The 14,519-nt window shown below is 53.5% G+C and overlaps 3 protein-coding genes across 7 annotated transcripts; 1 reads left to right on the top strand and 2 right to left on the bottom strand.

Moving 5' to 3' along the window:
* Positions 1-2,363: 2,363 nt before the first annotated feature.
* On the bottom strand, positions 2,364-4,811 carry LOC9630698 (putative methyltransferase C9orf114 homolog). 3 transcript variants are annotated; one of them, XM_024681866.1, is made up of 11 exons: positions 4,648-4,809; positions 4,546-4,593; positions 4,322-4,498; positions 4,192-4,258; positions 4,076-4,146; positions 3,930-4,011; positions 3,747-3,865; positions 3,613-3,692; positions 3,492-3,561; positions 3,360-3,437; positions 2,364-3,302 (listed from the first exon to the last, which is right to left on the bottom strand). In XM_024681866.1, exons 1-11 carry the CDS (start codon positions 4,783-4,785, stop codon positions 2,997-2,999), a joined length of 1,236 nt encoding a protein of 411 aa, XP_024537634.1. In that variant the 5' UTR covers positions 4,786-4,809; the 3' UTR covers positions 2,364-2,996. The 3 variants fall into 3 exon arrangements, 2 of the variants coding, with proteins under 2 accessions (XP_024537634.1, XP_024537640.1); XM_024681872.1 differs by having other exon boundaries at positions 2,741-3,306; positions 4,648-4,808; XR_002993160.1 differs by having other exon boundaries at positions 3,287-3,306; positions 3,492-3,532; positions 4,648-4,811.
* Positions 4,812-8,012: 3,201 nt separating this feature from the next.
* Positions 8,013-10,350, bottom strand: LOC112348426. The gene is made up of 3 exons (XM_024680877.1): positions 8,552-10,350; positions 8,394-8,491; positions 8,013-8,335 (listed from the first exon to the last, which is right to left on the bottom strand). The coding sequence occupies exon 1, from the start codon at positions 10,348-10,350 to the stop codon at positions 8,719-8,721; it is 1,632 nt and encodes a 543-aa protein (XP_024536645.1). The 3' UTR covers positions 8,013-8,335; positions 8,394-8,491; positions 8,552-8,718.
* A 30-nt stretch (positions 10,351-10,380) lies between these two features.
* LOC9630696 (putative pentatricopeptide repeat-containing protein At5g09950) lies at positions 10,381-14,296 on the top strand. Of its 3 annotated transcripts, XM_024681855.1 has the most exons (5): positions 10,381-12,839; positions 12,911-12,984; positions 13,037-13,274; positions 13,327-13,510; positions 13,568-14,292. In XM_024681855.1, exon 1 carries the CDS (start codon positions 10,405-10,407, stop codon positions 12,139-12,141), a length of 1,737 nt encoding a protein of 578 aa, XP_024537623.1. In that variant the 5' UTR covers positions 10,381-10,404; the 3' UTR covers positions 12,142-12,839; positions 12,911-12,984; positions 13,037-13,274; positions 13,327-13,510; positions 13,568-14,292. The 3 variants fall into 3 exon arrangements, with proteins under 3 accessions (XP_024537623.1, XP_024537617.1, XP_024537609.1); XM_024681849.1 differs by having other exon boundaries at positions 13,037-13,505; positions 13,568-14,296; XM_024681841.1 differs by having other exon boundaries at positions 13,037-13,510.
* Positions 14,297-14,519: the final 223 nt, after the last annotated feature.

Here is a 14,519-nt window from a genome sequence, read left to right as displayed (position 1 = left end):
ATATTTGTATAGAGATATGTGTGTCTCTATGTTTCTCCATACAAATAAAAACTCACACACTGTCTCTCTCTCATGGGGGGAGGGGTCTCAAAAAAAAATGTTAAATAAAATATATCTTTGATTGTGAGTGTGTATATATACATGCACACCCATCTCTCTCTCTTTTTATATATGTATTTTTTTGTCTATGTATATATATATATATATATATATCGATCTATATATCAATATATATATCTTTCTCTATATATATATATATATATATATATATATATATATATATATATATATATATATATATATATATATATATATATATATATATATATATATATATATATATATATATATATATATATATATATATATATATATATATATATATCAGACACTTAAGGTATATTCTTTAGGCAAAGCAAAGTGAGTTGTCACAGTGTCACAGTGTAGGTATTTGGAAAAATTTATAAGATTGTTCTATTGCATGCACACGACACCGATGCCAATGAGATTGGACAATGAATAGCTACACAGCTGAATATTTGAACCCATTGGTCTCATGCTTCTTGGAGGGGGAGACCTTGTAAACAAAGTTTCGAGCTGCGGCATACTTTCAAAAACATGTTTTTTGTCTAGCAATTGCCTTTTCTTGGTATCGTATTATAAAATCGCTTCATTTTATGTTGAGGGGATGTAGCTCAGATGGTAGAGCGCTCGCTTAGCATGCGAGGCACCGTGATCGATACCTGGCATCTCCATTGAAGCCTAGTGTAGGAACTCAATTGGAAGCTAGGTTGCCATGTATCTTTGTTCGTTCGTTCATATGACTATTGACTGTCACACAACAGCAGCATCACAACTCTCGCTTTCATGAACAAAGCGAAGAGTAGATTCATGATGCCTCCTAGGGATGCTGAGTATGCGGATGCCCTTTGCGAGGGAGTATATGTACCGCAAGACTGTCACGGAGTGGAGCGAATTCTGATGATCAGATTGAAGGACTTCTTTTTGTTTCTACTCCTGATGAAACATGCAACAGAGATCAAATTTCACGGTATTTATTCATGTTTGATCCGTTGCACGGAGCCACATACAGCTTTTTGTTTTTCAATGGTCTCTATCTAGGCGATCCGTATTTCAAGTTTTCCATGCAATTATCAACCAAAACTCAGAACAGGATTATGTTTGGTTCCAAAAAATATGTTGTGTTTGTGCGGAGGAAGCCACATTTCAAACACTAGCTTTCTCAACGCTCCCCAGTCTGTCATACATTGATCAGTCTTCTAGAAATTTTCGTATGGCTTTCCTTGCCAACTGCGTGAATTGTAAGCGCGGTGGGAAAACCCGGCCGGGCTTCTCGAAGCATGAGAACGCTTGCAAACCTTTGCTTCATCGCGGGACCTCTAGTCGTTGTGGTTCGTGATTTCCTGGACTCTTGAGTGAAAACTCTTCCTCAAATAACAGGAACTAGTAATTCTTGTTGACCCGCTCCATGGTGACGGACATGGTGAGTCCCAATATCTTCTTTTACTTGCTTCTGTTGAGCCCCAGACACTTGCTTCCTTCCTGCAGCTCCCGGGACATTTCTGCTTTCTCTTGTCCAGATCACAAACCAATCTCCATGCTGTTCTAGCGACGAAAAGCCTGATGGATAGATAATCTGTTCAATTTGTGACCACGACCAGGAAACTCCTGAATGCTTCACCACTTAAAACCAATAGTTCCCGAGCCAGAAGTTCTCGATGATGATAGCTCATTTCCAGCTGAAGAGGCTCCTGCGTAATAACCACCCTTGCGTCTCGAATATCTTCCATCCGGATTGGAGTCGGGTTGCTTGTCAAATTCACTTCGAAAGCTGAGACGCTTCTGCATACCAAGCTGATAGAGTGATGCCTCTAGAGAAGTCAAATGGCTTTGCTGGATAATGTAGTCTCTCGTAGCCCTGAGCACCTTGATCACACGTTGAACATCGGATGTCGAGATGAGGCTCCAAAAAGACTCGATTGTCCGTGCCACTAGTATTGCAGCTACTTCGAATGAGTGATGTTGGTGCTGTCTGAGCCACGGCAGTTTGCGATGATAAGAAATGAGGATTTCCTTGGCGGAGAACTTGTTGCATGCACCTTCATCTTCTTCCAAACTGCAGCTCCGACTCTTCCTCTGGAAACCCGCCCCTGTGTGGCATCTCTTCAAGATCTTCTTCTTTGCTCCTCCTCGTACGCGGAGGCCTCGTCCAGAAACAGTGGAGAAGCTACTTCAGCTTCCGCCTTCCTCCCACCACCTGAAGCTGGCTCTTCCTGAGCCATAAGGCTTGCTATAATGGTGTTTGACGATTAGAGTGAAGATATCATCGCCACAGACTTACCTTGGAGCTGATACTGCGATCAGGATTGCATGGATATTCTTTGAAGCGTCCGTAAAGTTACCAGGGTGTCACCAAGTCGCCCGATTCTAAAGTTTGTACCATTTGTGTTACGGCTGTTTCAAGTGGTGCGGCTGCTCTCACTGCTGCTATTGCTGCTGCTGTTGGCGCTGCAAAAGACGACGAGCCACAAACCTCGACTCTGGCTTCATGCTTGTTAAACTTGGCAGGCGAGCTTGTGACCCCCCTGTCCCGCTTTATCTTCTTCCAAACGAGCCCATGCAGCACCGACACCTCTTCAAAATCAGCACATTCTTGCTGCTCCAAATGCTCTTCTTCGAGGACTCGTCCAGAAACAATACACCAGCAGCTGGCCGTGGATTGACGAAATGGCTTTTCTTCAAAACCAGCCCGTGGTGTTTCTTCCAAATCTTCTTGCTGCTCCAAGTGCTCTTCGAATGCGGAAGACTCGTCCAGAAACAAAGGAGGAGTTACATCCCCTTCTGAGCAGCTGATCACGGACTGAGCACATTCTTGCTGTACGAGACAACACTACGATCTAGCTGCTCGCCTTCCACCCCTTCTGAGCAGCTGATCACGGACGGAGTGACAGCGTCTTGATTGGACGCTTTAGTCGTCACGGCCACAAAAGGGATGGTCTTGCTGACGCTGTTGCACAGCAAGAGTCTTCAACTCCACGTCCACCATTAAGTTGTAAAGGAGCTGTATGCCGTCCTGAAAGAGAAGAGTTCCCTATTGTATGGAACTCCCACTGGGCCACATTTTCAGCAGCATTTTGAGTTGCTAAGGCAGGAAGCAAAGATCGCGAGTGAGTTGCATTTCGTGCGCCGCATTTTGACATTCTCCTTTGCAGTGGATGAAAATCAAAGGTTGACGGCTCGCAGAAGTGGTTCTTGCAAGAACTGCAGAGAAATGAAAATGGCTTCCTACAAAGATGACAACAGTGAGAATCGACAGCACTGGTTAAAGAACAGTCTACCTCGGTGCGTATAGTTCTTGATCCTTGCAGAGGACAAGTGTTTAGGTACCTCGTGAATAGCTCTCTCACGTCTTCCACCTGATTCAAGCGAGTAAACACTCAAGTCCCACAAGTTTAATAGCGAAGCAGTACCGCGGATGATCCGTCAAGCTCCAGGCTCTCCTCTAGACCAGCTGGACCTCCGAACACGATAAGCGCATGCCTGTGTAACCCATGAATAACACAAGCAAGAGAAACTGCACGTAAACCTCACCTAAAACTAGGAACGCGAAGATCGCTAGTCAGGACTTTCTCTCCGTGCTCTGACGTACCAATGGTGTAGTCGTAGCCTTCCTTGAAAAGTGAAAAAACACTTGAGATGATAGATAAGAGAAACCGGTTTGGCACCTCGAAAGACGAATCGGAGAAAGCTTTAGTCAGGCGATCCACGACACGAACTGTATAGCCCCAGTACAGACCAGCACTCTCTCTCGGTGTGCTGGAAGGGACGACGGACAATTTCTTTCCTGAAATAAAGATCAAAGGGAAACACAGCGATTAAACAAGTGATTGTGAACTTTTTAGCGACACCTCGCTTCAGATTTTTGTCAGTAGATCCCATAGCGACAGTAATCCTGGTGCCTGCATTTACAGTCTCCTGAATCAAAACATCCTGCACACAAACATGACAATTACTCATACTCCCAAGTTCATCGATAAACAAGGAAAAAGCTTACCTGGCCAAGCCCAACATCAGCATAACATCCATTGCCACGACTCTTCTCGAAGCTTTTGTCCAAAGCAACTCCTACACCTCTCAAGACTTAAAACGCGAAAGGATGAGCAACGCTACCTTCTCGGAATGGCAACCATGCTTGCTTTCGGAGATGATGAGGTGAATCCAGCGGCGGCAATTGTCCCTGAAGAAGCAAAGGCATGCATCAGAAAGAAAGCTCGAAAGAGTTCTAGCTTGGTTACAAAACCGCATATCGGAGGCTCTTGTGCATTGGAACGAGCGCTCGCCGCAAGTACTGAGGAACCTCCAAGTAGCGAAGAACTCGAGCAAGAAACTCGCCACCACTCGCCTCACCCGTCTCTCTTCCCCATCCGGTCCGCTGGAACGAGCTCGCGGAGCTCTCTCCATCGTCGAAGACAACGATCTACAAGAAAATCTATCGCCTTCTCTCGAGAAAGAAAGAAAGAATACCTCATCGATTCGAAATATCGTGGCAGCTCTCGCGATTTGCCCCGCGAGCTAGAAAGAACCAAAGGAAAGATCACTGCCACAGCGCCCCGAGCCAATGCTTACCCGTGTGGCGAGCTCTAGCGACTGCGCATTGTTGATGATCGATCCAGATACGGCCAAGCTCACAGTGTACTTGCGACCAGAGGAGCCGGAATCCAGCGCTTGCGAGGAATCGGCATCGCCATGCTTCCTCTTCCCCATCGCGAACTATAAACCCTAAAGTAAAACCGTGAATGTTGTGGGGCATTTTGCGGCATAAAGATCTCGGGCACAAGCATCGCCGCAGCTACTCCCGGATTGCCAGGAACAGGAAATTCGACCGATTGATCGCGGGCACGTCTCTGGCAGCGCGATCGGCCGACACGAATCTCCAAACCCTAAGAGAGGAACTGGACCAGGTGCTAGAGGGGAAGATCCGCGGGAATCCAACGCTCTACGGCGATCTTTTGCGAAGAATCCGCGCCGCCAAGGCATTGCCAGAGGGCATCCGGCTCCACGGCCATGTCGCCCAGACCCAATTCAATGGCGACATCTACGTGTGGAATCTCCTCGTCCAAATGTATGGCTCTTGCGGATGCCTCGAGAGGGCATGCTCGGTATTCCAAGAGATCTCTTCGCCAAATAGCTTCTCGTGGAACATCATGGTCGCAGCATATGCCCAGAACGGGCATTTTCACGGGGCATATTCTACGTTCAAGAAAACACCCGAGAAGGACATTGTCACCTGGTCGACGATGATCGCGGCGTGCGTCCAGAACGGCCAAGGGCGAAGAGCCCTAACTCTCTTCCGGGAGATGGACATCGAGGGGACAACGCCGACCAAAGTGGCGTTCCTCAGCGTGCTCGAGGCCTGTGCTGCTACTGGGTCTGTGAAGGAAGGCCGGCAAATCCACGCCGAGGTCCAATCCTCGCTAGAGCTCTCCCGGGATGCAAAGATCCAGACCGCCATCGTCAACTTCTACGGCAAATGCGGGCTGCTGGTGGAGGCGCGATCGATGCTCGATGCCGCGGAAGATCGCTGCATCGTCTCCACCAACGCGATGATCTCGGCGTACGTCAAGCACGGCCAGATGGATCAAGCCCGGGAGCTGTTCGACTCGCTGGAATCCCCAAACGTGTCGACGTGGAACTCCATGATCAAGGGGTATGCCCAGCTCGGGCATATCGCCACCGCCGTCGATTTCCTCAAGCGCATGGACTTGGACGGCATCCAGCCCAACACCATGACGCTGCTCACGCTCTTCGACGCCTGCGCGACCATCCCGGCCCCCGCCGAGGGCAAGCTCGTCCACGCCAGCGTCGATCGGGGCTTCGACCGCGACGGCCCCATCGCCACCGCGCTCGTCTACATGTACGGGCGCTCCGGCGGCCTGGACGCCGCGAGGGCCATCTTCGACCGTCTGCCGGACAGGGACGTGGCGCCGTGGACGGCCATGATCGCGTCGTACGCGCACAACGGCCATGGCGCCGCGGCGCTCGAGCTGTTCCAGCGCATGGCGCTCGACGGCTCGCCGCCCAACGCCGTCACCTTCAACACCATCCTCTGCGCGTGCAGCCACTCGGGCGCGCTCTTCGACGCGCGCGGCTACTTTCTGGAGATGCAGGGCAGCTTTGGGATCAGGCCGGACGCGGGGCATTTCGGGAGCATGATGGATCTGCTGGGCCGCGCGGGCAAGCTGGGCGACGCCGAGGAGCTCGCCTACGCCGCGCCTGGGGAGCCGGGCTCCATGGCGTGCACCGCGCTAATGGCCGCGTGCTCCACCCACGGCGACGCCCAGGCCGCCGGCAGGCTCTTCGCGTGGAAGAGCTCCGAGGCCGAGCCCCACGCCTCGTCGCCCTACGTCCTCCTCCACAACATCTTCACTATCGAGTCCTAGTCCGTACGTTTCGTGGGCTTGTGACAGCGAATTCCGTACCAACCGCCGCATTCTGGAGGATATTCTAAACGTCGCTGTACGGCAGAGGGCTCGCAGTGCTTTCCGTACCAACTGCCGCATCTTTTCAGAACCTAAAAGGATATTTTACGGGAGTTACGGACAACGAAGATTCTATGCACGGAAGAAAGATTCGCGGGTACTTGGGATAGAACTTCCCAGCCCTAGAAACAGGGCTAGGGCAGCGATGAACGGCAAGGTCTATGGCGTGCGCAAGGTGTTTGGCGCCTCCATGGACGAGGAGTTCGAGGTGAGTTTCGTGGAGCACATGTGGAGCACGCACGGCCGCGCGGAGGTGGCGAGCAGCGCCGCGTTCAAGAGTTACAGCGGCAGCAAGAACCCGGTGGCCATCGCCAGGACGTCGTGGCCGGGCTTCTCCGCCTTCCTCGAGCACCTCCAGGACGTGGGCAAGTGCCGGCTGCGCAAGGACGAGGGGCAGCGCTACGCCATCACGATGCTCGACCCCGGCTGCTCGCCCGGCGGCGGCAAGCGGAAGGCCGAGGACGAGAAGGACGAGCGCGTGCTGGGCGAGCAGATCCAGCGCGCCGCCAAGACCCTGCGCAAGCACCTCCACTCCAAGAACACCGCCAAGCCCGGCGAGCTCCAGAGAAGCGAGAAGGTGTCCTTCACCCTTCCCCGCCTCGCGGCCGCCTCCTCGAGCAGCAGCAGCGCCGCCGCCGCCGCGGCGTCTGGTTCCATCGCCACCGCCGCCGCTGCTACGTCCACCGCCATCTCCGCCGCCGCCACCGAGACGAGCAAGAAGCAACTGAGCCCCCCGGCGCCGCTGTTCCAGGCCATCGCGGAGCCGCCGGACAAGCCACCCGAAGCTCCTGCTCCGCCGCTAGCGCTCATGAGTCGATCCAAGATGGAAGCCATCACCCGGCAGCTCGAGGCCGAGAAGCTGAAGGAGCTCTTCAACCTGCCGAGGAGTCCCAAGTGGGTGGACGCCGGGCTCATCGTGAGGATCACCCGCCACCCCCCGCGGCATCTGGAGCGATTCGCCAAGCAGGAGGCGGTGGTGGAGGACGTGAACAAGGACGGTCTCACGGCGCGGATCCGGCTCCTCCGCGACCGCCACGGGCAGAGGCTGACGATCGAGCAGGACCTCCTCCGGACTGTGGTTCCCGGCATCGGCGAGCTCGTCCGGGTCGTCAATGGTGGCTTCAAAGGCTCCGACGGTACCATTGTGGACAAAAGCTCGCGGGACAAGACCGCCAAGGTATCCTTCTCCAGCGGTGAGTTCAAGGGTAGAGAAATCGCTGGAATCTCATATCGTGATATGTGCCTTAGAGATCTGGAAGAGATCGTCACCCCTTGGAGGCTACGACACCACAGGTAAGCTCCCCAGGCCATTCTTTGCGCGGCTGCTATGGCTATGGTGGGATCCCAGCGAGCTCTGTTGTGAGGCTTGCCACCACCTGGATCATGTTTCCTTTTCAATGAATCCCAAGCCAGGAGTTACTGTTCTTCCGGTTCTTCCTAGATCTTTGGAGATAGACTGGTTCTTTGGATAGATTGTCTGGAACTTGAGAGTCTACTCTCGCAGCTTTTGCTTCTTTTTCTTTTTCTTCTTCTTCTTTGTTGTTGTGGCTCGGATGTCCATGGCTTGGTTTTGGAGGACTTTGTTCTTGGTGAAAGCGTTCGTTCTACTTTCTTCTTCTTCGTCTTTGGCGGCTTCGTTCTCGCCTGGGCCGGCTTCCAGCTGATCGGACTCTCGCTTGCCATTCTCGATTTGCTTTCGCAGTCTCTTCGACACTGGCGATGCGATGGGAAGAGCTGCTTGAGTGTGAGGAATGAATTTCGCTCCTAGGCACAGTCTGTGAAGAAAGAAGGAAATCCATCCTCAACTGTCGATCGATCGCAGAGGAGATTTACCGCAATGGCCGTGCCTCCGGCTCCGGTATGGAAGCGTCGTCATCCTTCTCGGCGTCAAAATCGTCTCCTCCGCTCATCTTTTGGAGCCATCCCTTGGCCTTGCAAGAAAGAAACCAGAACGCATTGATCGATCGAGCATCCCTCGTATCCAAGCTTACCAGCTCAAATGCCGCTGGTTTCACGATCACTTCCTTGCCGCCGCCGCCGCCGCTCTCACCGACTATCCCCGGCGCCGCCGTCTCCCCCATGGCGCTTCCAAGAACCCTAAAATCCCCGGACTTGAATGCTCGAGCAAATACCCTGCCGGCTCAATCATCTCAGGACTCTAGCCGCGCCCCCTCTCCGGATCTCGGACTGCGCAGCCTTGATCCAGCATTACGCGCGCACGAAATCGCTGCGCGAGGGCAAATGCTTCCACGAGGAACTCAAGAAATCCTTCGATCGTATCGATCCCTTCCTCTCCAATTTCCTCATCCTCATGTATGGAAACTGCGGCAGCGTCGCAGACGCGCGGTCGACATTCGAAAGCATCGAGCAGCGCAATGTCTTCTCCTGGAACATGCTTGTCACGGCATATGCCCGGAACGGGCATCTGTCCACTGCGGAGATCATACTCGAGAAATTCCCGGAGCACTGCTCGATCGCCATGAACACCACGATCACGGCGCATGCGAACTCCGGATCGCTCGATCGAGCCAAGAAAATCTTCCAGGAGATGCCAGTGGCGGATGTCGTCGCCTGGACAGCCCTCATCGCCGGACATACCATCGCTGGGCATCACGCGCAGTCGATCCAGCTCTTCCGGGCGATGTGCCTCGGCGGGGTCATGCCCGATCGCGTGGCGCTCATCAGCATTCTCGAGGCCTGCGATTACCTCCGCGACGCGAGATCGATCCACTCTATCATCCTGGAAGCTGGGCTGATCGGAGATCCCCAGATTTGCAGCGCTCTCCTCACGGCCTATGGCAGGAACCGGCGGCTGGAGCTCGCGACATCCATCTTCCAAGCGATGCAGCGCAGGGAATTGGTCTCCTGGAACGCGATGATCTCCGCAGCTGCCAAGAATGGAGATCTTGCTCTCGCGAGAGATCTCTTCTCGAGAATGCCCGAGCGTGATGTGATCTCCTGGACAGCGCTCTTCGCCGAGGTCGCGCAAACCGGGGAGCTCGATCAAGCAAAGCATCTGTTTGATCGAATCCCGGAGCACAACGACATCGCCTGGAACGCGATGATCGCAGCGTATGCCCAGAACGGGCATGGAGAGGAGGCGCTGGAGATCTTCCGGACGATGGATCTCGAGGGCGTCTTCCCAAACAGGGCGACATTCGTGAGCACTCTCGACGCGTGCACCATCTCCAAATCCTCTGCCAAGATGGGACGCTTCCTTCTCGCGGAGCTGCACTGCCTTGGATACCATGGCGGCGACATCCGCCTGGACACCGCGCAGATCAATCTCCTCGGCAAGATTGGGAGCTTGGCCGCCGCGGTGGAGATCTTCGCGGGAGTGATCGACAAGAACGATATCTGCTGGAACTCGATGATCGCAGCGTATGCCACAAACGGGCATATCGAGGAGGCTATGGCGTCTCTCTCCGCCATGACTCTCGACGGCTTCCACCCCAACGAGATCACCTTCCGGATCGTTCTTGGTGCGCTCAGCCACGCCGGGCTGATGGATCCGAGCTGGGATCTCTTCGTCTCCTCTGCCAGGGATTACTCGATCCGCCCGGCGATGGAGCACTATGTTTGCATCGTGGATCTCCTGGCCCGCGTTGGAAGGCTGAGCGAGGCGCGAGATCTCATCGCGAGAATGCCATTTCATCCGGATCCAGTGGCCTGGACGGCGCTGCTCGGGGCTTGCAAGCTCCAGGAGGAGCGGGATCTGGGCGAGTTTGCCGCGGCGATGCTCGTGCAGCTCAACTCTGAGAACGATTCGCCCTACGTCGTCCTCTCGCATCTCTACTCGAAAGATGGATGATCGGGATCTTGGAAGAACCCTAAATTTTGGGCGATGCGATGGCGCCATTTACAAATCCGGGGCTTCTACACCGCCGAGTACATTGGCAAGAAGAAGAAGCTCGAGACCAAGTCACTGGCGGCCGGATGCCTGGATTTCCTCGCTCAGTCGCTCACCAAGATACAGCCCTCGCAGATTTCCGCCAGCAAGGAGCAGCGATCATGGCAGGACGCTTGCGCGGACAGCCCCGACGATCAATTTGCCGAGGACGACGAGGAACCCAGGCCGGCGATCCCCGTGATTGTGAGAGAATGCTGGGATCCACAGCTCCGGGCGTCCGTGGATCAGATCCTCCAGCTCAAGATGCGCGCCCATCCCTCGAGCTACTTCCACGCGATCCGGGATTGCACGAGCAAGAAAGCCCTGCTCGAGGGGACGATGCTCCACGCCCATCTGTGCAAGGGAGGATTCAAGCCCAGCACTGTTCTAGGGAATCTCTTGATCCAGATGTACGGCGTGTGTGGCCGTGTCGACGACGCCAGGGCAGTGTACGACACCCTCGAGTTTCGCAACGTTTTCTCCTCCAACATTATGATCGCGGCATATGCCCATAATGGGCATTTGCAGGACGCCGTGGATGTGTTCCAGTCCTCGCGGGCTACCAACGTGGTGACATGGAACACCATCGTCGCGGCATATGCTCGGAATGGTGGGCTTGAGGAGGCCGCGGCATTGTTTGAGAGGACGCCGGGTCGTAACGTGGTGTCATGGAATAACATGATATCCGCATATGCCCACTCTGGGCATCGTGGCGATGCCATTTTTCTCTTCCGGAAGATGGACCTCGAGGGCATGGCACCAAATCGGGTGACGTTTCTACATGCCCTAGATTCCTGTTCCAGTGTGGGCGAGGGTCTCTGCGTCCACGGGGAGATGCTCCAGTCGAGCGTAGAATTCGACGTAGCCGTAGGTACTGGACTGGTAATAATGTACGGCAGGTGTGGGTACGCCGGAGCTGCCAGATTCGTCTTCGACCGGCTCGGGACCTCCGACGTGGTGGTGTGGACGGCCATGATCGTCGCGTACGCGCAGGCCGGGGACACGTTTGACGCCAGGTCGGTGTTTGACCGGATGCCAGCGCGGAGCTCCGTGACGTGGAATGCCATGGTGGCGGCCTATGCCTTTAATGCCAACGCTACGTCGGCGCTCGCGGTCTTCAAGCTCATGGACCTCGAGGGCGTCCCGGCCACGAAGATCAGCTTTATCTGCGCGCTCGACGCCTGTTCCAGCAGCTCTTTGCTCGCGGCGGGGAAGACGGTCCACGCCAATGCGATCGACAGCGATCTGGGCGACGATCTGCCGGTGGCGAATGCGATCATCAACATGTACGCGAGATGCCGCGATCTGGAGCGAGCCAAGGAGAAGTTTTCCTCCATGCCCAGGAAGAATCTGGTGTCTTGGAGCGCGATGGTTTCGGCGTATGCGCACTGCGGGCAATCGCGGCAAGGATTCGAGACGTTCCAGGCGATGCAGCTGGAAGGATTGAGGGCGACGGAGGTGACGCTGTGTAGCGTTCTTGCGGCAGCGAGCGGCGCCAACAAGTTCCTGGATGGGGTTACGTATTTCCTGACAGTTCCCGAGGACTATGGCTTCCAGCGGATCATGGATCACTACGTTTCCGTGGCGGACATGCTCGCCAGATCCGGCGTGCTCGATCACGGGCTCGCCAGCGCCAAGAACGACGTGGATTGTTTGCTTGCGGAGCACAGGCCGCTCGAGATACCATCGTGAAGCTCGTTTCAACTTGAATGTCGCTGATGCTGTTTCTCAAGGATAGATCTCAAGTATGTGGCTTGGTGAGGCCTGGCATGCCCAAGGAGCCTGGATATGTTGTACATCAAAGAGAAGAACATCGGAAACCTCTCGTCGGGAACCCCGCAAGCCATGGCGGCCTCAGTGAGAGTGTGGTGATCGGGCGTGGGACAAGCTCCGGTGATGGTCATCCGCGAGAAGAGCTGCTGGATGTATCAAGAAGGGACATCGATATCAAGAACACCAGGGAACGTTGTAGCAGTTACCTCGGATGGGCATTTCTTCAGGGCTCTTGCTTTGCCTCGCCACCGCAAGTATTGTTTTGATGGGATGGCGAACACGATGGCATTCTTGGCCACTGGCCACTGGTCGTGAGTTGGTACATGCAATGGCGGCCTGGAAGGACGAGTGTCAAGGGCAGAGTGGGTGGGCATCTAACAAATTGCCTGGCTTGGGTATTTTGTGTGCCCTCACGATCGAGCGAGAGAAACGGTGTATAGTAAACAAGGTATGGCGCTTGTGAAGATATGGCGGCTATGGGAAAGGACGATCATCCTCCTACATGCTCCTGGCAACAAGCAGAGTTTGCAAGCCCAGCAAGCTCAAGAGTGGCGAGGAGCATTTCCCAGACGATGAACTCAACCGCTTTTGTCTGGCGGCACTGCAACAGGGCACAAGTAAGCTCGCTCTTAACTTTTTTTCTGGTTTTTGCTTCCGAACTGACTGGCTGTTTGCTTTTCTTTTTAAGGTTTCCAAGACCCCGACCACCCGGACTCAAGGACTGACTTGGCTGTGGTCGGCTAAGTGGAGATCATCCGATGGGTAAGTCGACTCTCTGGTTGTTCTTGAAGTGATTTTGGATTGGTTTTTGTAGTGGAGTGGAGCAGTTGCTTGACTGCTGAAGAAGATGACCAAACTTATGGTAAGCTGTTCTTCCGTTCCTTAACGGGCTGGCCCTCACGGTTAAGGTAATCGGACCATCCGTGGCCGTGGATTGAGAAATGTTACAGTACTTCCAGTAGCTGAGGATTCTTGCGATCCCTTCAACGTCTTCCTGCCTTCTTCTCTGTGAGCTCCACTGTTCGCTGCTTCTCTTCCAGCGAGTCGACCAGGTCCTTTGCAATTTCATGAGAGACGTGGAGTTACAAGAATCTTGCTCTGCAGCGTCCATCAGTGATCAACAGCGTCTGGTGCAGCAAGAAGATCCAATTACACCAGTGCTTATGAGGCGAAATCTTCTTGATGCTGAAGAAGATGACAGTAAGCTATTTGTGCCCCTTTTGTGGCTTTTAGTGCTCCAGCGAGGAACACCTACGCACTGCAGCTGTCGCTGGGGATTCTCGGTAATGTAAGCAGGCTTTGCGTTTCTCTCTTTTTGCGGATCTTAGCAGCTTCCATGTTCCAGTTTCAAGCAAGAGAAGCAGTATATGGCCCTTGGTGATCGCTTGGACTACCTCGAAGGAAGCTCTACCTCTCTACTGCAGCATCCATCAGTGATTATCCAAGGATTACAGGTCTATGCCACTTTGACGCTCCAGATGAACACTAAACGCTTTTGCGGCTTACGACTCAAATCTGAGCCGGGGTTGCATACTTTTGTTCGTGGATCTCAAGCTGTGAGATGCAGGTTTTGTATTCCATTTTGAAGTAAGACACATGCCAGCAGCGTCTGGCCTTCATCCAACAAACAAGTTCTTGACCCGCTGGATGCTTATGGACAATATCCTTTGGCGGACAGCTTCCGACTCCACCATCCTGCTTTCCAATCCTGCTTTCCACTAAGTGTGAGTCTATCTTGTGTTACGTTTTCCTCTCTCCACGCTTAACACTTGCTTGTAAAGGTTGCGTTGCGGGTGGTGGTCGTTCTGTTCTTTCCATCACGGGCTGCATGGAAGCTCCTCTACAAGGTGGCTACAATCCACGCAACGAGTAAGAGGGTGTAAGTAGCTTGCCGGGAAGAGGTGACTGGGAGATCATCGTGCCTGAGCGAGGAAAGCGAGGAGAGCTGGCTAGCTTGGAAGAAGATAGGCTCACCTTGGTGATCACCGTGTTTTTTACCAAGGCTCCTATGATCAAAGGAAGATGCTTTCATCTGTTCAAAATTTCACAACAAGAACAATCTTTGTATTAGCTATACATACTACTGGTGAGTTTGAAGTTTCCTCTCGCTGGGTGATATCATCTAAAGTTACCACTGCGGATGCCCTCTGGAGCTCACCATCTCTCGTGCTTCGTCACTGCGTGAGAACAATGCGCCTGACTATGTTACAACGGAGTTGACAAAGGTTCTTTGGGCTTGATAACGGTCATGAGAGAGCTGTTTCACCGTCCTCAAGCTCCAGTTAAGCACGCAATCC

The sequence above is a fragment of the Selaginella moellendorffii genome, unplaced genomic scaffold, assembly GCF_000143415.4.
Source record: "Selaginella moellendorffii unplaced genomic scaffold, v1.0 SELMOscaffold_1, whole genome shotgun sequence".
Classification (NCBI taxonomy): Eukaryota; Viridiplantae; Streptophyta; class Lycopodiopsida; order Selaginellales; family Selaginellaceae; genus Selaginella; species Selaginella moellendorffii.
This window is presented reverse-complemented; position numbering and strand designations above follow the sequence as displayed.

Coding starts and splice junctions, on each gene's coding strand:
- LOC9630698 (XM_024681866.1), bottom strand. CDS start 4,785: ATGGGGAAGAGGAAGCATGGCGATGCCGATTCCTCGCAAGCGCTGGAT. Junction 4,259..4,321: donor ACAAGAGCCTCCGATATGCG/GTTTTGTAACCA, acceptor TTGCTTCTTCAG/GGACAATTGCCGCCGCTGGA. Junction 3,866..3,929: donor TGACAAAAATCTGAAGCGAG/GTGTCGCTAAAA, acceptor TCTTTATTTCAG/GAAAGAAATTGTCCGTCGTC.
- LOC112348426 (XM_024680877.1), bottom strand. CDS start 10,350: ATGCGAGAGGACGACGTAGGGCGAATCGTTCTCAGAGTTGAGCTGCAC.
- LOC9630696 (XM_024681849.1), top strand. CDS start 10,405: ATGCGATGGCGCCATTTACAAATCCGGGGCTTCTACACCGCCGAGTAC.